We start from the raw sequence: 24825 nt of genomic DNA, 5'->3' as shown, positions 1-24825 counted from the left end.
CCTTTTGGACTCTGAAACTCATCCTTTGGCGATTATTCTATGGTGCCTGACACAAATATACAATACAGCTTATACCGTCATTGTTATAGGATAATATAGTAAAGCACAAAATTATATGGTTCAGTTAGAAAATATTTAACTGCGCTGGGCACAGAGGTGCACTCCTATAATCCCAGCTACTTGGGAGGCTGAGACAGGAGGATTACAAGTTTGTGGCCAGTCTGGGCAATTTAGTGAGACCCTGTCTCAAATAAATAAATAGGAAAGGAAAACATTTAGCCAGGCATGGTGGTGCACTCCTCTAATCCCAGCTACTAAGGAGAATGAGGCAGGAAGATTACAATTTTTTTTGGTGGGGGGCATCCTGGGGACTGAAGTCAGGGGCACTCGGCCTCTAAGGCACATCCTCAGCCCTATTTTTTTTTTTTTTTGAGAATTTTAATATTTTATTTTTTAGTTTTCGGCGGACACAACATCTTTGTTTGTATGTGGTGCTGAGGATCGAACCCGGGCCGCACGCATTCCAGGCGAGAGCGCTACGGCTTCAGCCACATCCCCAGCGCCCCCAGCCCTATTTTGTATTTTATTTAGAGTCAGGGTCTCACTGAGTTGCTTAGCAGCTCGCTGTTGCTGAGGCTGGCTTCTTTTTTTTAATATTTATTTTTTAGTTATAGATGGACACAATATCTTTATTTTATTTTATGTGGTGCTGAGGATCAAACCCAGGGCCTCACACGTGCTAGGCAAGTACTCTACCGCTAAACCACAATCCCAGCCCCTGAGGCTGACTTTTGAACTCCTGATCCTCCTCCCTCAGCCTCCTGAGCCACTGGGATTGCAAGCGAGCACCACCGCGCCCGCAGAAGATTACAAATTTAAGACCAGTCTCCGTGTGGGCTGGAGATATATAGCTCAGTCGGTAGAGTGCTTGCCTTGCATGCATAAAACCCTGGGTTCGATCCTCAGCACTGCCAAAACAACAGCAACCAGTCTGAGCCTTTCTTAAAGTTAAAAACAAAAAAGACTGGGGATGTAGCTCAGTGTTAGAGCACCCCTGGGTTCCAGTGCCACAAAAAATACAAAGACCCTGCATCAGAAACTATTTAAATGAGGTTAACTATAAAAGGGATTAGAGAAGAGGAATATGCATATGAACTAGTCAGAAAATGTGATGTGAGAGCTTGAAATGAACTGGGCCTTGGAGAATAGATAAGAAGGGAACTAACATTAATATTCTCAGTCATGAACACGGCATGTACATTGCCTCATCTGATCCCACACATCCTGTGACAGAAGCTCTGTTCTCCCCATTTACCAAGGTGAAATAGAGACTCAAGAAGGTTCAATAATTCGTCCAAGTCCACACTTGTTGAGCTGAGACTCGAATCCAGATCTCACTGGTTAGAGAGAAGAAGCAGGCGCAGACGGGATACTGGACAAGCAGGACCTTGTGAAAGGGGTAGTAAGTAAATAGCCTGGCAACTGACCTTCCATCCTCTGAGGGCGGGACTTCCTAGGCAGCTCCGCCCACTGCAGAGCATTGCAACAGTGGGGTGGGGTAGGGGTTCTGAGGTTCCTGGAAGGTGACTGAAGCCCACAAGATTGGCACTGTGCCCACTGGGTGGCTAGCACTAATCCCACCTCACAATGCCAGGATGGAGGAGCTGTGCCCTAAGGGCTCATTCCTGGAAGTCTAGCCACCAGCTCCATGCCTCCTAGTAACAAGTGGTTTCAGCCCTGTACAAAGCATCTCACCACCAGAGGCTGGCCTCCAGATAAGGTGTTCTCAATTCCTCAAACCCCAGAAGACTCTTGCCTCCAGGTACCTAAGCATTCATCTCCTAATAGTAACAGGACTCTCTGTATTTCTATTTCATTTTATGGGGTGCTGGGTATTGAACCCATGTCCTTGCACATGCTAGGTAAGCACTCTACTACTGACCTACATTCCCAGCTGTCTATCTAGATTTATAATTAAGCCTCAGGGTTTATTATCTAGGATATTCTAGATTCTTTTTTTTTTTTTTTTTGGTACCAGATATTGAACCCAGGAGTGCTTAACAACTGAGCCACATCCCCAGCCCTATTTTTATATTTTATTTAGAGATGGGATCTTAATGAGTTGCTTAGGGCCTTGCTAAGTCACCGAGGCTGGTTTTGAACTCATCATCCTTCTGCCTCAGGCTCCTGAGTTGCTGGGATTACAGGTGTGTGCCACTGCACCCAGCTAGATTCTTCTATGTTGCTGGGTATAGATGCCAGGGTCTAGGAAGCTTGGTCCTATACAACTCCCTTTTGGCCTGAGAGTGGAGCTCAGTCTTCCTTACCTCCTGAGTCAATCCTCCAAGAGTTCTTATCAAAGGAAAGAAACCTCCTCAAAGACTTTTTTTTTCTTTCGTACTAGGAATTGAACGCAGGGACACTTAACCACTGAGTCATATCCCCAGCCCTTTTTATTTTTTTAAACAGGGTTTTACTAAATTGCCTCACTAAATTGCTGAGGCTGGCCTTGAACTTTTAATTCTCTTGCCTCAGCCTCCCGAGCTGCTGGGATTATGGGAGTGCACCACCACACCTGGCTCCTCAAAAGACTTAAAAAAAAAAAAAAAAAAAAAACTATCCTTACCCAAATTGGAACACAAGGAAAAACTGAGTGGATGGCTCATGAGATCTGGCTTCACCATCTGGGCCTCAGTTTATACCATTCCCCTTTCTTTAGTCAAAAGGGCCTCACTATTCCCTGGTCCCAGTCCTTCACCACCTCCCCCATCCGGGGTAACCGCCCGACTCTGTTGCCTAGGATAACGCCCAGCCCTCCCCTTACCCCCTGTGGCTGCCTCCCCTTTCCGTCTGTTGAGAGAGGAAGCCAGGGGGTGGCAAGTGCAACCCTGTGGGGCACTGATAAAGGGCCAGTGCTATCCCCGCCCTCTGGGGCCACTGCGGTCAGACCAGTAGGCAAGCAGGCAGGGCAGCCAGCTCCCTCTGGGACCCATGGCCCTCCCCTGGTTCCACCTCTACCCACCCCGCCCATCTCTTCTCGGGAAGCTGGTTGCATAAGCCAGTGGGGTGTTTGGCAACATTACTTGTGGCTTGACCTGATGCTGATGGTGGTGTGCACACACATTGTAGGGGTGATGGTGGGGGTGGGTTGACCAGGGTGGCAACAGTTTAACCTTTTAGGGGTTGGTGAGCAGCATAGGTGCAGAATGATAGGACAGGAAAGCTATGTAGCCACCTTTTTCTCTGTATTCGTCTCTGCTACGTTTGTTGAAGTGGAATAATTTGGGGATAGGAAAGTGTTAGGCATCGCTGCCTTGCTGAGCTACAGGCACTAACAACCCAGTCAGGCCAGCACTCACCTAAGGCTTTGCAAATTGTAAACTGAGCCAAGGAGACTTAAAGTAGAAGGGTCTCACCTTTGGACTTTAGGAATCTGAGAGGAGGGGGCTAAAGGACTGATTCCTTCCCCCTGAGGTCTGGAAAGGGTGCTGGGGATTCAGGACACAGTATGGGAAGCATACTTCCCTTGTAGGAGGGGACTTACGAGAAGTGGGAGAGTGTCTTGCCTAAATGAAGGCTGTCTGCTCTTAGCTCACCTTTGTGACCATCTCTGTCCCTACAAGTAAGTAGTAAAGGACTCCAAACACTTCCACGAGTCCCTCTTGCTGCTGGGTGTGGTTCATGTCTGTAATCCCAGTAATTGCAGAGGCTAAGGCTGGAAGAGCACAGGTTCAAGGCCAATCTCATCAACCTACCAAGACCCTTAGCAACTTAGTGAGACCATCAGCAACTTAGCAAGACCCTGTCTCAAAATAAAAAACAAAAGAGCTGGGGATGTAGCTTAGTGTTAAAGTGTCCCTGGATTTTATTAAAAAAAAAAAAAATTCCCTGGGAGGCTGAGGCAGGAGAATTCTAAGTTCAAAGCCAGACTCAGCAACTTAGTGAGACCTGATCTCAAAATTAAACATTATATATATATATATATATATATATATATATATATATATATATATATATATAGAGAGAGAGAGAGAGAGAGAGAGAGAGAGAGAGAGAGAGAGAGAGGATGTGGCTCAATGGTTAAGTGCCCCTGGATTCAATCCCTAGTAGAAAAAAGAAAAAAAAAATCCCTATTGCTTATAGAGTAGAATATACTCTCCATATCTTGACTTTCAAGACACTTTACAATTCAGCCCCAGTTAAAAATTTCTAGGCTTATCTTCCTTCTTCCTTTCTTCTTTCTTTCTCTTTCTCTCTCTCTCTTTCTTTCTTTCTTTCTTTCTTCTTTTGCAATGCTAGGGATATGGAACTCAGGCCCTCACACACCTCCTCTTTTCCAGAGCCTCCTTCAATTGTCAACCTCATCTGTAACGCCTTTCATGATTTTCACCAGGCAGAATTGATTTTCCTCATCTAATCCACAGCATTTTAGAAAGACCTCTATTAATATAACTCCTCAACTACACTGTGAGGATATAGGCCATGTCTTATTCATCTTTGTGTTTCTGGAATGTAAAACATAGTAGACAGTAAATATTTGTTAAAGGAATGAATGAATGATAAAAGTTGTGTTATCTATAGTTGTATCTGCAATGCAGTGTCCGAAACTGGTAGTTCTCATTCAATAAATGTTTGTGGACTATCTGTAAACTGATATCATCGGATAATCAGCCACAAGCATGACTGTCACCACTTCTCATCCCCTGTGAGGGGTCCAAGTAAGTATGCAATTGAGGGAGCTGTACCTGAGTGCCCATGTATGTGACCTGCCAGATTCATGCCCAGGTCAAGAGAGTCTGAGCCCACATGTAATATTTAATGAAGTCATTGGATTGCCGTTTGCCCTACACAAATCATGCATGCACAGTCATGATCTGCTGGGATACAGACGGAATTCAAAGCACTTAGCTATGGGTTTGGCATGGGCATTGATTAATCCCAGCAAGGCAAGCTTACTCAGGAGGCTTCTTGCGGTATCAACACTACTCTCTTCTTGCTTGGTTATATTGCTGGGTTGTGGGGATCTTAGGAAAGAACTGGGATGGCTAAATTGAGGTGCAGTGGAGAAGGAACACTTGGAGGGCTCACAGCAGCTGTTGTTTATCAACTGGGACAGAATAATTTTCCATTATTTTAATGGTGAACCCAATCTTATCAGAATGTGTTGGCTGAATGCCAGCTCTACCTTGGGGTAGCACCTGGTTCCTCAGTCTTTAAATGTTTCCAATTTGGGCTGGGGATGTGGCTGAAGCCGTAGCGCTCTCACCTGGAATGCGTTTGGCCCGGGTTCGATCCTCAGCACCACATACAAACAAAGATGTTGTGTCTGTCGATAACTAAAAAATAAAATATTAAAAATTCTCTCTCCCTCTCTCTTAAAAAAAAAAAAAAAAAAAAAAAAGCCAGTCTCAGCAATTTAGCAAGGCCCTAAGCAACTTAGCAAGACCCTGTTTCAAAATAAAAATGGCTAGGGATATGGCTCAGTGGTTAAGCACCCTGAGTTCAATCACTGGTCAAAAAAAAAAAAAAAAAGAAAAGAAAAAAAAAGTGTGTGAGCTGCAACTCTAAGTATTGAAGTACTGCAGCTAGACATAAAGGACTTTCCTTATGGCTGAAAATTACTAAAAGCTGGGAGGAAGAAAGATTTCTCCTACTCTCTAGAGAGAGATGTGTTTAGTCTGGGTCTTAGATCAAACTCTTGGAGACAAAAGGATGAATGAGAGACACTTCTAGGGGTACAGGTAGGCCTGATGCAGAGCTGCTTGGAGATGAATCTGATAACCTGCACATGTGTCCTGGCTTGTCCAGGGTATGTGGCTGCCATGTGGCTTGGGTACCTTGCCCGGAAGAAAGGAAGCAGAGGCAGGCAGGGGTCTCCTTTTTGGGAGGTGAATAATCCCCTTACTGGGCAGCCCCCAACCCAAGTCTCCGAACACACTGACAAAACAAAGCAAAGCAAAACAAAACAAAAAACCTGGCCAAGAAAGAAGCCTTTGTCCTGGGACATCTGAGGCTGAGGGGGAAAGGGAGAAGTCTAAAGGTGAAAGGACACATCAAAGCAGCCAGCAGCCCCTCCTCCCCCAAGTAGGTCCCTAACTGTGTTCTCAGGGCCTAGGTGTTCTTTAGAGGGAGGCTGTACCCTAAATGCCCACCTGCCTATACAACTGGGAAGCTAGACAGCTGGTCCTTACCTTTAGCAGCCCTTCACCTTGCTATGACTCAGTTTCCCTGTCGCTAAGAAAGCCACGGGGACAGAGGAAGGAGGTTCCAACCTGTATACAGTTTAGAGGTCACTCTTGAGTGGACCATCAGGTTGGAATTCATCATATGCATGGGAGAAACGCAGACCTGGCTGGACTCCTGGGTGAAAAGGAGGGCTGGGAGAGGCTTGGAGCCCTGCGTGCCCCCGCTGGCCGGGAGTAAGGCGGGGGCGGGGTGTGGGCAGAAACCACACCGGGTTCAAGTTTCCTCTCTTGGCCAGAAGGGGCAGGAGGAGAGGAGGGCCACGGGGAAAAGGGGAGGGTTGGAGGAAGGACTGAGAACTCAGACCGAGGGCTTCAGAGACCAGTCCGGTGCTCCAGCCAGCTTCAGGACTCTGCGCTCAGCGGGTTGGAGCCTCCACACTCAGAGCCCAGAAATGGCCCAGGGGCGGGGCGCGGCCCTGACCGGTTCTCAGAGGTAACAGGGATCCTCGCCCAGGAGGTGTCAGCTCTGACCTAGCCTCCCCAGAGCCAACACCCGGAGCCTCACCTCTCGCCTCATCCTGCTTGGATTCTGCCACAGGTGCCTGAAAGGTGGGGTGGGGGAGGGGAGCGATCCTAGGAGGACCCACGGGTCACGCTGGGGAGGTGGAGGAGGTGGAGGGAGAAAATAACCAACTTTCAGTACGGTTCTAGGAGATCTTCCCAGACTGCTCCTGGTTTAGGAATTTGACATCTTTGGGAACTCCTCTGGGAGAAGATCTAGATGGCTTCTTAGGTGTTCTGGGATCCTTCGCATGGGAGGTTGTGGGTGCCGACCACCTGAGGCGCTCCTGAGGGACTGAAGAGTAGCCAGAAGGAACCTTTCACTGGTGGGCTGTCCTGGGGGAACCCAAAGACTCCCAGGTGTTATGGTAACACCATTTCATTCTGCTGCATTGTCCAGCGCGCTGGGAAGATTGTGGGGAATCGCGGGATTGGAGACCCTGGATGTCTGGACTTCTGAGAAGTGTTGCTTCAGCAAGATGTGTTGGTTGGGTGAAGAGTGCTGGGATTTTGCCTCTCATTGTCCCTTCTCTTGTATGGGCCCCGTGGCAGTCGGGATCAGCTGGCACTGCAACAGAGAGGAAGGCATCCCAACCACAGTGTCGTTCCTTCCATCTGGAACTTGGCTACTGGGGAAATGGGGATGCGGTGGAAGAGAATGGGGATGGTATCTGATCTGCTGAGGTCCGGAGTCTCTAGTCATAGGTGTCAGAAGATTGGAATTTGGGGTCTAGGGATAGAATGACAGGATAGCAGAAACCTGTCCCCCCCTTTCCCTTGTTCCCATACACATGTTTGAGTCATATATGTCCCCAGAGGACTGCACTCACTCTGCTCAAATCTCTTTCTTCCCTTTTCCTTCACACAAGTACTTTCTCTGTCTTGCCTCTGTGTGCTTCTCCCTCTTTGGAAGTTCTTCCTAATCTTTTTAACTAAGTTGGTTACCTGATAACCCACACTCCAAATTTTATTGATCTTTCCCCTGTATTGACACCTGGAGAAGTGGAAGTAGTCTAATAAGCCTGAGAACTGGGACACTGGGGCAAGCCCCCTCTCTATTATACTCCTTTGTCAAGGAAGTTAAGAGCCTTGGACAGTGGTGGGGGCCAAATGTCCTCCTCCCACCAGCATCCTTCTCCAAATGATCCTGTATCCCTAAGCATAAAGCTCTGTTTCATTCTGTGAGCACTTCGGGATTGTGATAAGATCTTCCTGGAGATCTGGGGATATAGCTGAGTGGTACTTAACATGTACAAGAACTTGGGTTCAATTCCCAACACTGCCAAAAAAAAAAAAAAAAATCCTTCTGACTGACACCATCTGGGTGAATAAGGAGGATGGATTTTCGTCCCTGATAGTGACTCCATTTCTACCTGATCCATAATGTTGAGAAATAAGAGAAGGAATGAAGTAAAGTGGTTGTGTGATGTCAAGATTTAGAGATGCTAATTACAAAGAAAAGGGACATAGGGAAGTCCACTCTACTTCTTTTTTTTTTTTTTGTGGTACTGGGGATTGAACCCAGGGCTTTGTGCGTGTGAGGCAAGCCCTCTACCAACTGAGCTATGTCCCTAGCCCCATTTTTTTTTTTTTTCCTTTTTTAGTACTGGGGATTGAACCCAGGAGCACTAAACCACTGAGCCACATCCCCAGCCCTTTTTTATATTTTATTTAGAGACAGGGCCTTTTTTTTTTTTTTTTTTAATACGGGAGATTGAACCTAGGGGCACTCGACCACTAAGCCACATACCTAGTCTTATTTTGTATTTTATTTAGAGACAGGGTCTCACTGAGTTGCTTAGCACCTTGCTTTTTGCTGAGGCTGGCTTTGAACTCGCAATCCTCCTGTCTCAGCCTCCTGAGCTCCTCGGATTATAGGCTTGTGCCAGCACACCCAGCTGTTTCTGCATTCTTTATGGCCGTTCTGTCTGATTCATTTCTGATTACATCCTCCTTAGTGATCTAGCCACTGGCTGCCAACTTGCTAGTCCTCTGAAAGGTAGGCTTCTAGAACCCCCCAAACTTTACTTCACTTTCACTTGTTATAAAGACCATCATTCATTCTTGAGTTTTGGAGAACATCAAGCTCTTACTTCCCCTGCAGCCTGGTGCATCCTTGCTGCTGCACCAGACAGCTGGCTCAAGCTGGCCCAGAGATCTCAACTCCTTCTCTCTCAGCCTCCTGCCTCTCCCTGCTCTTCTTCCATGTTTTCATTTTCCTATTACAGCAAGAAGGGGAAGACCGAGTTCCAGGTCTTCATCAGAAAGGGCTGATTTTAGCCAGTGTGGTGGTGCATGCCTGTAATCCCAGCTGTTCAAGAGCCTGAGGAAAGAGGATGACAGGTTTGAGGCCAGCCTTGGAAACTTAGCAAGACCCTGTCTCACAACAGAATAAAACAAAGGCTCATGACATCTAGGCTCAGAGATGAACTGCCTAGATCAAGGTTTTTTTTTTTTTTTTTTTTTTTTTTTTTTTGGTAGGGAGGGTACTGGGGTTTGAGCTCAGGATCACTTGACCTCTGAGCCACATCCCTGGCCCTATTTTTTGGATTTTATTTAGAGACACAGTCTCACTGAGTTGTTTAACATCTTGCTTTTTGCCTGAGGCTGGCTTTGAACTCTCATGGGATTACAGAAATGCACCCCCACCCCCAGCCCAGCCTAGATCAAGGTTTTGAAGCTGGAAGAAATCTAGAGAAGAACATTTGCTGATCTCCTTTCTGGTTTTCTGTTCTTTCCTGTAAATCCATACAGATGGATTATTTTAGTGTTTCTCATGGTGAAATTGGGCTGTTGCATGAGAATCATCGGGCACTTGTTAAAATGCTGGTTCTTAGTTCCTATGCTATGAATTTAACCCAGCAGGTCTGCAGCAGCTTTCTGGAATCTTGTTTTTTACACGTATCCCAGGTGAATGTGGTACACAAAGGTTGTGACTCCCAGAGCTAGATGTAATCTATTCCTCTCAGCAATAAGTTTCTTCAGTCCTGTCTCCATTTGATGGAAGAGACTGAATGTGAAGTAATTTGCCCAAGGTCCTGCATCTTGAAGGCCAGAGAACCTGGTCTCCTGCCTCCTAGAGCAGAATCTTTGTACTGCACCTTTGGCTCAGATCCAGGAAGACAGGAGAGACAAAGAGGGGTGAGGTGGGTGAAGAACTGTGAAGCAAGAATCATTGTCCCTGCCCTCCAAGCCCCCTTCTCCATTCACTTTGCCTTTGGGCAATTTCCGCCAAACCTGGGTGGGGGAGGGTGGGTTTCCGGTGTTGAAATGGCATCCTGGACAGACATAAACACCCCACCCACTCTGCCCACTGGCCAAGGGCCTGTGCCTACATGGACTCCCAGCTCTGGGGATGGCACTATAATAAGGGGGTGGAGACAGGACTCAGGGAGATCCTCTTTCAAAAGAATAATTTGTACTTTCCACCAATTTTATAGTTAAGTCCAAGAGTAAATTCCTTATTAAATAGTTGTGATGGTCAATCCTTGCGGTGGGTGGATGAGGTTAACCAGTCCTATCCTCTGTCCTATAAATTTCCTTTACTCTAGCCTGCTTCTCTTCTATGTGGCGGTGGTTGTAATGGTGGTGGTGTGTAAACCTAGGCATGCCGTGTCTGGCCTCAGAGATCAGAAATCCCCTGCTAAATCTACTTCTCTTGCTGAAGTCAAGGAGAACAGATGCAGTGTCAGGGAATAGGAAGGTAGGACCAGGAAAGGGACTGACAGAGAGAAGACAAACAGAGATAAGGGTTTTCTGAGGATTTTAAGCTGTCAAGCAGAAAGGGACCTCCGAGTTCAACTTGTCTAACTTCTTAGTTTTATAAATGAGAAAAGAACAGGCTCTGGATAGGAGTGTAGTACTCAAAGGTCTAAAGAGGTATTCCCCAGCAGGGCATGGTGGTGCACACCTGTAATCCCAGCGATACAGGAGGATGAGGCAGGAGGATCGCAAGTTTGAAGCCAGCCTCAGCAATTTATCAAGGCCCTAAGCAACTTAATGAGATTCTGTCTCAAAAAAAAAAAAAAAAAAAAAAAAAGGCCTGGGGATGTAGTTCAGTGGTAAAGTGCTCCTGGGTTCAATTTTCAACTTCTGGTACAGGGAAAAAAAGAGAGAGAGAGAGAGAGAGAGAGATAGATATTGCCCAGAAGAGAAAAGGGACTGAGACACCACAGAAAGAACTGACTGAAGTAGACTGCCAATAGAGGCCCAGAGTATGAAGACCCAGAAATGATACTGGGAGGCCTTATGGATGAGCAGAGTCAGGTTCCAGATCATATCCTGTCATTTTTCAGCTTGGATCAAAGACCTTATAGGATCTGTGGAAATCTTTTCTTTTTCTTTTTTTTTTTTTTTTTTTTTACTTGGGATTGAGCCCAGGGGCTCTTTAACACTGAGCCACACCCCCAGCCCTTAATATTTTATTTTCAGACAGAGTTTTGCTAAGTTGTTGATGATCTTCTTGCTTCAGCTTCCCTAGTCACTGGGATTTCAGGTGTGTGCTACTGCATCTAACTGTGAAAATCAATCTTATAAACTAATAATGCTTGTAAAGCACTGGAACAGTTCTTTTTCTTTTCTCTCTCTCTCTCTCTCTCTCTCTCTCTCTCTCTCTCTCTCTCTCTCTCGTTGAGACAGGGTTTTGGCCAGTTACTAATGGTCTCACTAGGATGACGAGGCTTGCCTTGAACTTGTGATCCTCCTGCTTTAGCCTCCCAAGTTGCTAGGATTAAGTGAGTGTACCACTATGCTTGGCTTAGGACAGTTTTGACAAGGACTTAATAAGTCTTTGCTGTGGTTGTCATATTACCTCGGAAGAGGAAAGACCCCTGTTTATGTGAGTTAGGGTATGGCCAAAATGACCCTATGGGGACACAGGGAAGAGGTCCAGGGTCTCGAGAACCCATTCCTTTTTTTGCCTCTGCTGCCTGCGGCTGATAAACCTCTTATCTGGCCCAGGCAGGGGAGCCCAGGGTCAGGATAGGAGGAGAGGGCAGGGCTGCTATCAGCCACCAGGCCTGGGCCCTATCAGAGAAGGGGAGGGGCTGTCTGCACTTCCCAAACACTCCTTGGGGATCCCCCACTTACTCTCAGGAAGAAAAGACTGAGACCCAAAAACTGAAGACACAGGAGGAAAGCTGGGGTGACTCCTGATATTTCTTCCCAAGATGGAAAACCAAACCAAGTTTAAGAAGTTCAGAAGATCTGACCCTGTCTCTGGCCAGGAATATAATTTTGGAGAGTGAGAAGTAGGGCAAGGAGAAAGCACCTTGTTTGAAAAAAAGGTAAAAGTTTACTGCGCTCCTCCTAAGGGAACTGCCATGGCCATGGTAGCTGCGATGGAGATCACATCACACAAAAGGACCTTCCAGTTTAAGAGTCCAACATGAGTGCGCCGGCAAGGTCTCCCTCCCCTCAGGTGAAGCTGGAGGGAGCCCAGAGGCAGGACAAACTTGCCAGGCCTAGCAGAAGCTGCTCTAATGCCTTTCTTCCTTCCATACAGGTTGTGGAGGCCCTTCGGGCTTTGGGGGACCCTGGCCCAGATCCTGGCCCAGTAGGATGCCCCCGTGTCCTCCCCAGCAGAGCAGGAACAGGGTGACACAGCTGCCTACTGTGGAGCTGGGCGAGATGGAACTGACTTGGCAAGAGATCATGTCCATTGCTGAGCTGCAGGTGCGCAGGAGGGGAAGGCTGGCGCAGGGGTGGGAGGAGCAGATCTCAGGCTGCCAGTGTTGCCAACAGTGGAAAAGAAATGCTGGGGAATGTGCATGGAAACATCTGGGGACAATGGGGAGATGGGAGCGTGGATGGCTGGGGAAGGAGTGGTGGGGAGGGAAGGGTCTGATTAGGGTAGAGGCCCCTCTCAGAAACTGCCTGCTCGCCTCTCTACCCTACCTCCTTTTCTGCCCTCCCTTTCTCACCTTCTCTTTTGACCTCACTCTCCTCCAATCCTGCTCATCTTCTTCCCTTATTTCCTCCCCCTGCCCTTAGCAACGGGGCCCCTTTCCCCCAGGTAGCAGAGCAGTAGTTCAGGGGCCTTAGGAAGGGGAGTCACACTATGCCGGGGTCCTCTCCTCCTACAAGTTGGACAAAGGGGTGTCTGTTGGCCTAACAATGATGCCTTTGTCCCCAGCTGGGTTGGAGCAAGGTGGCTCCCCTACGTGGGTTGGGGGCCTTGTTTCCAGCATGTTCTCTCCTCGCTGCACCTGGGCAGGGACAGAAGGACTGAAGAGTTAGAGGGTAGAGCTTGTGCAGGTTCCCCAAGGTGCTTCTTAGCCTCCAGGCCTGGCTCTGTGCCTGTCTCCAGTCACTGGCCCTGACACCTTCAGGATCTGCCCTAGGCCCTCCTTCCACACAACAGCTCCCTCTGCTGGCACCCAGGGCATGGCCAGGGACTGAACTTGACCCTTTGTCCCTAGATTACCACAGCAGGAAGGGGTTCTGAGGGGTCATCTTGGCTAACAATACCTTGCCTTCCTGAAGGAAATAATGGAGCAGGAGCTATTTTAATACAGTAAGAGCTTCTCTTGAGGAGGAGGTTCTGTAATTGTTCTAACATTAGGTGGTCTTCTCTGAAGTCTGATCCCAGTGACTTCTATTCTTGCTTATGCTGCTTTCTTCTTGGAATGGTTGCATCTCCACTTTGCAAGAAGCTTCCAATTTTGTGCACATCTTTCCTCATTGGGTCTTTGGAAGGACTGTGATAGAGCTGGTTTCTTCTTTTTCTTCTTCTTCTTTTTTTTTTTGGTGCTGGGGATTGAACCCAGGGTTTTGTGCATGTGAGGCAAGCACTCTACCAACTGAGCTATATCCCCAGATTTCTTTTTTAAAATATTTTTTAGTTGTCAATGGACCTTTTTAAAAAATTTTTTTTTCAGTTGTAGATGGACACAAGACCTTTGTTAATATTTTTATGTGGTGCCGGGATCGAACCCAGTGCCTCACACATGCTAGGCAAGTGCTCTACCACTGAGCCACAATCCCAGCCCCAGGGCTGGCTTCACTTTGGTAGCCTGTCTCCAAACTCTTTTCTCTTTCCTTGCAGGGTCTAAATGCTCCAAGTGAGCCATCCTTTGAGCTCCAAGCCCAGGCCCCATACCCTGGACCTCCACCACCCCCAACCTACTGTCCCTGTTCAATCCACCCAGATCCAGGTTTTCTACTTCCTCCACCACCTTATGAGCTCCCAGCATCTGTGACTCATGTTCCAGAAGACCCCCCATACTCCTATGGCAACATGGCCATTCCAGTCTCTAAGCCACTGACCCTTTCAGGCTTGCTCAGTGAGCCCCTCCCAGACCCCTTAACCCTTCTAGACATTGGGCTGCCAGCGGGGCCACCCAAGCCCCAAGAGGACCCAGAATCAGACTCAGGATTATCCCTCAACTACAGTGATGCTGAATCTCTTGAGCTGGAGGGGACAGAGGCTGGCCGGCGGCGGAATGAGTGTGTAGAGATGTATCCAGTGGAGTACCCTTACTCACTTATGTCCAACTCTATGGCCCACCCCAACTATGCCTTGCCCTCTGCTGAGACCCCCATGGCCTTAGAGCCCTCCTCAGGCCCGGTGCGCACTAAGCCTACTGCACGGGGTGAGGCAGGAAGTCGGGATGAGCGTCGGGCTCTGGCCATGAAGATTCCCTTTCCTACAGAAAAGATTGTCAACTTGCCGGTAGATGACTTTAATGAGCTGTTGGCACGGTATCCGTTGACTGAAAGCCAGCTGGCACTAGTTCGGGACATCCGACGTCGGGGCAAGAACAAGGTGGCTGCCCAGAACTGTCGTAAGAGAAAGCTGGAAACCATTGTGCAGTTGGAACGAGAGCTGGAACGGCTGGGCAATGAAAGGGAGAGGCTTCTCAGGGCCCGGGGAGAGGCAGACCGTACCCTAGAGGTCATGCGCCAACAGCTGGCAGAGCTGTATTGTGACATTTTCCAGCACCTTCGGGATGAATCTGGCAACAGCTACTCCCCTGATGAGTATGCTCTGCAACAGGCTGCAGATGGGACCATCTTCCTGGTGCCCCGGGGAACCAAGATGGAGGCTACAGATTGAACTGGCTCAGAGAAGGGGACTGATAAAGGGAACCTTGAGATCCAGAAGACACTGAGTTCATTAGAACTAAAGAAGGGGGAACCCTGGCATTTGGAAGCTACAAGTTATGTTTGAAGAGGTTTGCCTTGCCTGGGGATGCAGCTGTGGAAGATGATTTGTTTGCTTGCATAGCATGCTTAGCAAGTACAAAACCCTGGGTTTAATCTTCTGCACTGCAAACAAACAAACAAAAACAGGGGGGGGGGTTTTGAGGGTGGGGAAGGAGCTTAGCTTCTCAGGCCTCCAACCTCCACCTCTAGACTTTGGACTATAAAAAGTTCTGCAGAAATAGCTTTCCACCGTTTTCTTTCTTGAGGGACCTGGGCACTCCCTATGACACTGCTTGTTGGGGTGGGGAGGGAAGCCTAGGTATTTATCTATCTTCATCCCCCTTTAAGAGACAGGGATAATGGATGATCTGAGGAACCCCTCTCTCTCTGAAGACCCATTAATAAAGTTGGGAGAGGTGCCAAAACTGGATGGGCCCTCCATGCAAGATTCCTGATGTTTAGATACTGGGGATTTAATCCAGGGGTGCTTTACACCCCCATCCCTAGTCCTTTTTATTTATTTTTGAGAGGCTCTCACTAAATTGCTGAGGCTAGCCTTGAATTTGCAATCCTCCAAACTGCTGGGATTACAGGTGTGTGCCACCAAGACCTGTTTCATTAGATCTCTCTTCTACCTGTGGAGCACAAAAAAGCCCACAGGCTTTTTTCTTTCTGCTTCTCAGCTTTGGTCATGATGTGCCAGAGCTCTCAGAAAACTGAGTGAACTGTTGTTCTTGATTGGAATGAATTCAATTACATACCAAAGTTTCAGAGCATTTCATACCGAAGCACTGGTAAAACCTAGTCTAAAGTGAAGTAAAATGTGCACTCTCATAAAATCTTTGGACATATTAGATAATTACTACCCAATTCTTGTTTTGGGGCCTGGGCCCTCTTCAAGATCTTGAAAATCTTTTATTAGCCTTGTCTCACAAAACTCCAGGATATAATAAACTAAGTTTTAGATTTTTTAGTCACATCAAAGTTTAATCAAACGCTTTAACACCATATAATCTCTTTGCTTGGGGTTTGGTGCCTATCTCCTCCATCACTGAATCATATCACTTCCCTTCTGCAGTGTTTTACCTCCATCCTACCATACCATTTTACAAACTCCATCCCAACAGGGAAAACACACTTCCAGTAGAACCCCAATGCTTACAGATTCTGAAACACATGGTCTCTAGCCTAGGTTTAAGGAATAAAAGCCTAAAGCTTCTTTGCACCCCACCACTGTGATCCTCCTGTCTCAGCCTGCCCAGCTGCTGGGATTACAGGCATGCACCACACCTGACCCACCTTTTTTGTCAGGGGAAGGGTACTGGGTATTGAACTCAGGGCCACTTAATCACTGAGCTACAGACTCAGCCCTATTTGTATTTTACTTAGAGACAGGGTCTCACCGAGTCACTTAGTGCTTCACTTTTGCTGGGGCTGGCTTTGAACTTGAAATTCTCTTGCCTCAGCATCCTGAGCTGGTGGATTACACTTTTGTGCCGAATAGGCTCCATGCCTCCTATTTCTAACAGGTTTGAAGATATTCCCACATTTCAAGTTGTAAAGAGCAGGGCCTTAGACTAGCTGCTTAGAAAAAGCCTTCCCATGATCACATTCTAATGGGGTAAGGCAATAGTGTACTTTTTTTGATACATGGTAATCTGCAAAAGTTGGAAGTTATCTGGATTATATGATCCAAGTGGTTATAGGAACTTGAATAAGATACCAAATCTATTTCCTCATGTGAAAAATATGGAATTTGCCAGGTGTGGTGGTACACACACCTGTAGTCCCAGCAGTTCTAGAGGCTAAGACAGAATATTGAATTTAAAGACAGCCTCAGCAACTCAGTGAGGCCCTAAGCAACTCAGTAAGGACCTGTTTCTTAAAATATAAAAAAGGGTTAGGGATGTGGCTCAGGGGCTAAAGGCTTCCAAGTTCAATCCCCAGTACCAAAAATGGGGAATTTACTTTCATAATCTTGTCTAAGTAGAATATGATAAAACTCACTTTTCAATTTCAATAGGAATTATTTTAGTGAACTACAGGATCATAGAATTCTTTCCCTCCATATAACTGTCCAAAAGATGCCTTTTAGCAAATCCAAGTCAAAAACAGATCCCTGACACCACTCTTAAAACATGTAAGGGTGGAAGACTCTCACCATGAAGTATTTCAGAGTAACATAGCCATGAACAGAGGAAAAATTTCCCCCTAATTCTTTGCTAAAAATTTAGGGCAGAAATGGCACTGTGTAAAATGATCTTACCAAGTTGCTCAGGCTGGCCTCCAACTTGTGATACTATTGTCTTAGCCTCTGGAATTGTTAGAATTAGGCATGAGCCACCATGCCAAGCTTCGTTTTATTCATCACCTTTGACTTTTGAGATGGGTCTTTTGTTGCATAGGCTAGCCTCAAAATCATGTTCCTGTTTCAATCTCCCAAATAGCTACAATTGCAGACATCATGTCATACCTTTAAGAAACTCTTTCCTTTCATATTCAGTTCATTTCTTACCCTTGGAATGAGAATTTTAAATCTGAGGTATCTGGCCAACAAGTACAACTTGTTAATCAAAGATGAGTTCTATCATGCTTCTTCCTCTCCATGATAGGCACACAGCTCCCAAAAGAGATTCATTAAACCCAGTGGCAGGTGTTAAGCTTATATAACTTGACCTTTCCTTGGCAGGGGAGCTAGAAACACATGCTCCAGTAGAGTGAAGTAAACGTTATTTCTATTGGGTCATATTATCCCCACTGTGCTTTTTTGGCTTTTACTAAACCATGACTCAGTGAGTATGAACCATAATGTATCCCAAACATATAAGCTTAAGGGTACAGAACAGCAGCAAAGTATCTGTATAGCATGCTGAAGGCCCAGGATTCAATTCCCAGCACAAAACAAAGAACCAGAGTATTAGAACCACTTCAGGAACTCAATTCGAACAGGAAACAAGATTTCATTTTAAGCATCTATGTTGTTTTTCTGGCTTACCACCAGACAACTAGTGTAAATCACTAAAACCCCTATAACCTATTCACCAATTTGAAATGGTTTCAAAGATTGCAGCATCAGGTCATTTACTTTTACTATTAACAAAGAGGAACAAGAAACAAAGCTAAAAAAAAAAAGAAAACAACCAACAACAACCCAGTTTATTAGAAAAGTCACTCACAAAATTGAATGATTACAGATCTGCAAAGCAGCTAAAAACCAACTGCATGGCAGTGAGAATGAAGTACATTGACTAAGATAAAGGTTGTCCTCACAAGGATGTTCCTGCAGAAAGAAAAAGATTATCAGTATTTACGTAAGCAGAGTAGAAAGATTCTATGACTGTATCTACTCATTATGATAACACTTAGTTGTTCTAATAATTCTGCTGACTACAAACAATCCAACATTATGAAATATTTTTGTTTTGATCTGAGGTGCAACATCTCATTCTTTGGAAATGGTAAGTGCTGATTGTTAAAACTTACCTTTAGCAATGAACTTGGACAGAAGTTTCTGGCCGTTTTTTTTAATCGAGCTGATAAGCCTGTAGTAGCAGATTCCTCCTAGAAAAGTAAACAACCTTTTAGAACAAACTCTTTTCTGAGACCATGTCCCATCTTCGTTATACCTCCCACCTCCCATTAAACAGCCCACCCAACCTCCCACCATTTTGGGGAAAGGATTCTAGTCATTACTTTGAGCCACTGTTTTAAGGAAACGAGTGAAAGGAAGGTAATAAGTGAATAATTTATAGGGCAAAAATATACCTTCACAATAGAAATAATTTAATGTGCTCACTTCCTTCAATTGGGAGTCAACAAAGAGCAGGGTATTAAGAATTCATCTCCAGAAAAACCAATTGCAGCTTAACTGGACTAGTTTTGGCTCAATTTATTAAGGAGAATGCAACAGAAAACTGGATTTTAGATAACTAATGGATGTAAGTAAAATCTGTTCTTACCTACCAGCATAGCAATAAAACCTTTCCTCCTGGTTCTGACTGCTAGTCCTAAGAGTCAGGTGTGCCTTACTCTTGTCTGCCTCCTTTCTTGCGATGATCACTGAAACTTCACTCCCTCCTAGCTTTCATGGAGCGTGCCGTGGCCTGCCCCTGGCTTATCTGTACTCCACATACCACAAGTGTCTACTCTCAGCTGCAGAGTGTCTGAGCTCGGAGCCATTCGCGCTATACTTGCTAGCAGTTCCTAGTAGCTGAACATCTCCTGGAACTTTAAAGGCTTTGTCACGAATCCTGAGGTATCTGCAAACTCCCTTAATAGTTAAGGTTCCACCTGCTATTGCAAACTCAGCCAGTATCATGGAACTATCATCCATGCTTCCCCACCCCCACCCCCTCCCACCCACCCCACCCAACCACCCCCCTCCTCCCCAAAACTTCCAAGTGATACACCCATGAGATGGAATATACAGTCCTATTGTATAAACAAATATCTATGCTACTAGGTACAATGGCACTGAAATTGAGAGGGTACCAAAGGGAAGGCTCAAAAGTATCTATGCACAAATAACAATTATTGGGTCTATTTGGAATTTCTACACAATTATCACCGTAGGATGATCGTGTTATCTTTGTGTTGAATTTAAAGGAAAACTGCAGTTAACACAAAATTACATAGAAAACATGGCTCCACATATTTCTAGTTTTACCCTCCAGGTAACTGGTTGATATTATATATAAACCTTTTTAGACCCACCCAAGACCACGACCCAGCAAAACTGCAGTTTTCCTTTAATATGAAAGCCTATTTTCATGTAAATTAAAATTCTTATTTTATCAAATGTCTCCCAAACACTTCTAATCTGTGGCCTTGAGGGGTGGCACTAGCCAGCAACTGGTTTCTATTCTCTGGCAGAGCTTTGAACTTGCATTGTGATAGAAGCATTCAACATTTATGGGGTAGTGGGTAGGAAAAGTACAAATCTCTGCCAGTCCCAAATCCATACAGTTTTCATTCCATTCAAGAGAATTAAATCGTTTATTGATTACACATGATAATGGATGATACACAAGCTTCATTCCCATCTATTATTTATCTGGTACCATTATTCAATTTAGATATTGCATAGGATATGCCAACAATCATTTTTTTAACCAAATAATTCCATGACTGCTTGGGTGACCCTTTCAATGGTGAACTTCAGAAGGTCACAACTACACCAAGGTTTCTGAACCTGGCATCATCCTGAATGAATTCTAACTTCACACTGTTGGGGAAGTTTTACCAAGATGGCTTCAGAGTAGACTAACTTTACACAGCACATTTAAAAAAAGACACATTTATTCAGCGTCATGATCAGACTATTACATTTAGCAATCAACAGCATGGGTGCAAAAAAAAAAAAAAAAAAAAGTCTACATTAAAACCCTTTGTTGGAATGCTTTACACTTTCCACAGAACAGAAACTAAAATATCCTGTTATACAATTAGTCACAAATACAGTCCTCGAGTTTTTTTTGCCCATACACATGAGTATTGTCTAAACCATGTCTTCTTTGTAGCAGCTAGGCCCTGCCACCACTGTGCTTGGCTGAGTTCACAAATCTGTTGTAACCTGTAGCTTCCCTGTCACTTCTCTGGCTCTCCTCTCCTGCTAAGCTTTGTTTCCTGTTGAACAATATGGAATAAAGTTGTTAATCTAAACATATTAAGACTCAAGGCTATAATCCAATAGCAAAGTTGTTTCCCACAAATTTTGCTAATCTGAATATTAACTTAACATCCACAATTTACTGCAATTATAATGTTAACTATGTTGCACTGCTCAGCTATATTAGGGTTACTGGGTTCATCAGCAATTATAAAAATTAAGTCAACATGTAAAAAAAATAAAAGGGTACTACTTACTTACCTGGCAGTATTAAAACCTTCTGCCACTGCCATAGCTACTGCTGCTGCTGGAACCGCCATAGCCACCTAAAAAAATTTTCATTTATATTTAGGAAATGTCAGTGAAATACCGATTTGAGGCAATGACACGTTCAAAGAAGGAACGGCCATTAAAGTGACCTTCACCTAGAGTGACAAAGGTGTGAGAAGGTCATGTTAAGTTTTCAAATTTGATTGCAAATTACTTACAATTGTTAAATTATCAGCTTTTCATTATTTACATATATACCACCTTCAAAACTGGTAGTCCTATGAGATCAACCAATATTATAAATATATAATACCTTGGTTTCGTGGTTTGGCAAAATATTGGCCTCCACCACCGTAAGGTCCAGAGCTTCTGCCTCCAAAGTTTCCACCCTTCATGGGTCCAAAATTTGATGACTGATTGTTGTAACTGCCAAAATCATTGTAGCTTCCACCACCTCCAAAATTGCTTCCTAGGAATGGAAAGAGGGACTTGTCTATTACTTGGGGAAGATGACTGATAGTGCCCAATTCTGCTTAGTGTTCAGAATAAAAAGAGGTTATATATTAGCTGCCTGCCTTCCTCCCAAACTGGTGGCTCCAAATCCTTATATTTTATCTCTGGGCAAGGTATTCAAAACCCATCATTCAACTCAACAGTTTTCCCCTAGTGGCATTTGCAAGCACTCTCCAGCCTTAAGGCCTTTCTTCCACATCCAAGGCCAGTGCAAATACAAGCTTCTTGGTTAAATCACCTAAGTACCTAAGGTCCCAATGTTGTTTCAAAACTAAGTGTCCTGCCATGGTACTGCTTATCTAACTCAAATTTAAGACACCACTATACACATACCCATCTACTTATAAGGGAGTGAGGCGGCCCCAGCTTAAAGCTAGGAGGAGGTAGCACAGCAAGCTTGTTTTAAATGTACCATGCAGTGTACCACACAATGCTTTAAAAGCTCCAAATTCCAATACAGGCATAAACTCTAAAAGGCTAATCTAGCTATCACACCAAGTACTTGGATCACTGGATACCTACCACTACCACCGCCAAAGCCGCCTCCGCCTCCTCCGTTGTTATAGCTGTCATAGCTGCCACTCCCGCCATAGCCACTGCCCTGGTTTCCATAACCCTGTCCACCACTTCCATAGCCTCTGCTTCCTCCAGAGTAACCAGGGCCGCCTCCTCCTCCATAACCACCTACAAGAATACAATTCTTCTCAATAAGACAAAAGTATTCAACAATAAAAACCGGTGCAAATTTGATAGCTAAGGGCCTCCTTTACAGCATGCAAATTATGGGCCAAGTTGAGTTCGTCATGCACTAGGAGTTTTAGTTTCTACCATCCTATTCTAAAGGTATAGGTTGCCAGAAATTTTTACTTACACACACGTTTCTCTAAAAAAACTTACCATCATTACCAAATCCATTGTAGCCATCCCCGCTGCCACCATATCCACCACCACCACGACTGCCACCAAAGCCACCTATAATAAAGATTTTATATATGAGGTGTATAATATGTTAATTGCACACTAAAGATTAACTTTTGGTTAGGGTCAAGCCAGAACCATGATTAAATAAAAATGTAACTTTGGAAGTGTAGGCCAGTTGTAACTATTGTGGGTTGTAAAAAGGATGTGATGTAGAGCAATAGAATTATATGGTCACTATCAATTTTCACTAAGCCTTAAATAACAACACATACCACGACCACTGAAGTTCCCTCCACGACCGAAATTGTCATTTCCACCAAAACCACCTCCACGACCACCACCGAAGTTTCCAGAACCACTTCGACCTTAATAGAAAAAAAATTTTTACGTGTTAAACCACACATTGGCTCACAGTAACTCAGAATTACCTTTACATCACAATCAAGTAATAATAAATGTACCTCTTTGGCTAGATGAGGCACTAGCCATCTCTTGCTTTGACAGGGCTTTCCTCACTTCACAGTTGTGGCCATTCACAGTATGGTATTTCTGAACTAAAAAAATTTAAAGATAAAATTCTGGTCTTAGATCGAGACTTCAAGTGGATCTTAAAACCCTCAGTAAATGTCAGCAATGTGTTACTTACTGACAATCTTATCCACAGAGTCATGGTCATCAAAAGTTACAAAAGCAAAGCCCCTTTTCTTTCCACTGCCTCGGTCAGTCATGATTTCAATAACTTCTATTTTCCCATACTGTTCAAAATAATCTCGTAGGTGATGTTCTTCAGTGTCTTCTTTAATGCCACCAACAAAGATCTTTTTCACAGTTAAGTGGGCCCCTGGTCTTTGAGAATCCTATCAGGAGGAAATTTACTTAAGTTACTTTACACAAGCAAGATCTATTCCCAAAAGGAGAATTTTAAAAAGCTTAGAAGACTCCCAAATCAGTAGCACACCTTCAAATGAATATTGGGGGAGGGGAAAATCACTCACTTCTCGTGAGACAGCTCTCTTTGGTTCCACAACTCTACCATCCACTTTGTGTGGTCTTGCATTCATGGCTGCATCCACTTCCTCCACAGTGGCATAAGTGACAAACCCAAAGCCTCTGGAGCGCTTGGTGTTTGGATCTCTCATTACCTGCGAACAGTGTTAATTCACTTAATACACAGCCCAACTCTACAAAGTAATGTCATTTCTATTTTAAGGCCAAGAAGAAACTTTACACCAATCCTGTATACAAAGCCATTCAGTTTCCCACTACGGTAGATTTGAGATAGCTTTGTACACTAAAGAACAAAGGCAGTCCCTTTGCCACGTTATTTCTAATTATTACCTCTATTAACCACCTTCACAAAGCATTCTGACAAGATTAATATCAGAATAAGCCTAGGAAATCAACTAATTCCAACTAATTCTACTGCCTTTTGTCCCTTCCAAGTCTTACCACACAATCCGTGAGTGTTCCCCATTGCTCAAAATGGCTTCTCAGACTCTCATCAGTTGTTTCAAAGCTCAGCCCTCCGATGAATAGCTTCCGCAGCTGTTCGGGCTCTTTAGGGGACTAGAGTGTGGGGAAAACACGTTTAAGTGGGGCTATAACACGGACGCTTCCATTTAGGACAAACAAAACCAGACACCAACGTGCGTATAACTTATTGTTCCTTGAAACCCCAACAAACCACGTGCTTCTCCCCATCACTGAGGGTGGTGGTGGTAGTGAGGGCTGGAGAGCACCAAGCGCATGCGCCCCTACTCCAGACGCACGCGCAACAAAAGGACTGTGCGAAGGGGTGCATCATCAGTAAGATACGAATAGCTCTACGAAATTAGCCCATGCGACAAAGCAAAAACTGCCCGTATGCGTCTACGAGTTTTGACATTAACGAGTAACGAGTACGGCGTGATAACTAATAATTAGCGGACGGCGGCCTCATGGCGACGACGAGGACAACAAAATGGCGACCTCAACTTTGGGAGGAGTAGGCCCTGGCAGCGACAGCAGGATCTGCTGAAAGCGCTAGTGCAAGCTGCGAAACCACATAACATCTCACCCAACTCAAAAGGGTCGAAAAAGAAAACTCAACTTTCGAACAGCGTCTAACTCACCTCTGATTTAGACATGACGGCAGCAGGAAGACAGACTTTAACGATGCTTTCTCGGCGGCGTCCACGGGCAGAAAGGAGTAAGCTAACGAACGTATCCACCAGCCTACCTTCAGCCTCGCCTTTTTATCCCGCCTCCTCGCTTTCGGCATTGGCAGACTCCGCCCCTCCAAGGCTCCGATTGGCTGTCTGAAATCACTTCCTCCTTCTATTGGTCTATGGTTCCGTACTGCTGTGAACGTCATCCGTTTGGGCGTTCTACGCAAGCCCCGCCCCCTTGAGTCATTGGTGCCTGAGCTACGTTACTCTTAACCAGTCTGATTGGCTAGCCGGCCAATCATTCATATTTGAATATGCCCAAGGTATGTAAACGCCTTTTTCGTCTTCCACACCCATATAATACATTCACCTCGCCTGGCAAAGCATAACTAATACTATAAATTAGATAAGTAGCTTGTAAAAACTTTTTTTTGCAGTCACTACTTACAGAGCGCATGTGTAGTAAAATGGCGAG

The 24825-nt window shown here is 45.1% G+C and overlaps 3 protein-coding genes across 9 annotated transcripts in view; 2 read left to right on the top strand and 1 right to left on the bottom strand.

Moving 5' to 3' along the window:
* Positions 1-6515: 6515 nt before the first annotated feature.
* On the top strand, positions 6516-18919 carry Nfe2 (nuclear factor, erythroid 2). 5 transcript variants are annotated; one of them, XM_046436313.2, is made up of 3 exons: positions 6516-6678; positions 12250-12419; positions 13792-18919. In XM_046436313.2, exons 2-3 carry the CDS (start codon positions 12306-12308, stop codon positions 14800-14802), a joined length of 1125 nt encoding a protein of 374 aa, XP_046292269.1. In that variant the 5' UTR covers positions 6516-6678; positions 12250-12305; the 3' UTR covers positions 14803-18919. The 5 variants fall into 5 exon arrangements, with proteins under 5 accessions (XP_046292269.1, XP_046292265.1, XP_046292267.1 ...); XM_046436309.2 differs by having other exon boundaries at positions 6516-6783; XM_046436311.2 differs by having other exon boundaries at positions 6516-6794.
* On the bottom strand, positions 18012-24473 carry Hnrnpa1 (heterogeneous nuclear ribonucleoprotein A1). 3 transcript variants are annotated; one of them, XR_006850044.2, is made up of 12 exons: positions 24315-24473; positions 23653-23769; positions 23199-23345; positions 22850-23060; positions 22665-22757; positions 22476-22568; positions 22180-22254; positions 21805-21966; positions 21083-21238; positions 20761-20825; positions 18375-18452; positions 18012-18171 (listed from the first exon to the last, which is right to left on the bottom strand). XR_006850044.2 is itself a non-coding variant. In XM_046436307.2 (11 exons), exons 1-10 carry the CDS (start codon positions 24327-24329, stop codon positions 20770-20772), a joined length of 1125 nt encoding a protein of 374 aa, XP_046292263.1. In that variant the 5' UTR covers positions 24330-24473; the 3' UTR covers positions 19868-20516; positions 20761-20769. The 3 variants fall into 3 exon arrangements, 2 of the variants coding, with proteins under 2 accessions (XP_046292263.1, XP_046292264.1); XM_046436307.2 differs by lacking the exons at positions 18012-18171; positions 18375-18452 and adding an exon at positions 19868-20516; XM_046436308.2 differs by lacking the exons at positions 18012-18171; positions 18375-18452; positions 21805-21966 and adding an exon at positions 19868-20516.
* Positions 24474-24542: 69 nt separating this feature from the next.
* The window catches only part of Cbx5 (chromobox 5), a 39174-nt gene continuing 38891 nt past the window's right edge, over positions 24543-24825 (top strand). The window contains exon 1 of the mRNA XM_046436316.2: positions 24543-24673. The gene's annotated coding sequence lies outside the window, so the exon portion shown is untranslated. The remainder of the gene's footprint in view (positions 24674-24825) is intronic.

Source organism: Marmota monax, unplaced genomic scaffold (assembly GCF_021218885.2).
Source record: "Marmota monax isolate L192 unplaced genomic scaffold, Marmota_monax_Labrador192_F-V1.1 WCK01_AAM20220418_F8-fsc00012, whole genome shotgun sequence".
NCBI lineage: Eukaryota > Metazoa > Chordata > Mammalia > Rodentia > Sciuridae > Marmota > Marmota monax.
This window is presented reverse-complemented; position numbering and strand designations above follow the sequence as displayed.

Bases quoted from the DNA above. Each gene is read 5' to 3' on its own strand.
- Nfe2 (XM_046436313.2), top strand. From the start codon at position 12,306: ATGCCCCCGTGTCCTCCCCAGCAGAGCAGGAACAGGGTGACACAGCTG. The intron at 12,420-13,791 runs GTGCGCAGGAGG...CTTTCCTTGCAG, and splicing joins TGTCCATTGCTGAGCTGCAG to GGTCTAAATGCTCCAAGTGA.
- Hnrnpa1 (XM_046436307.2), bottom strand. The intron at 23,061-23,198 runs GTGAGTGATTTT...TCCTCCTGATAG, and splicing joins AGAGAGCTGTCTCACGAGAA to GATTCTCAAAGACCAGGGGC. The intron at 22,758-22,849 runs GTAAGTAACACA...AAATTTTTTTAG, and splicing joins CTCTGTGGATAAGATTGTCA to TTCAGAAATACCATACTGTG.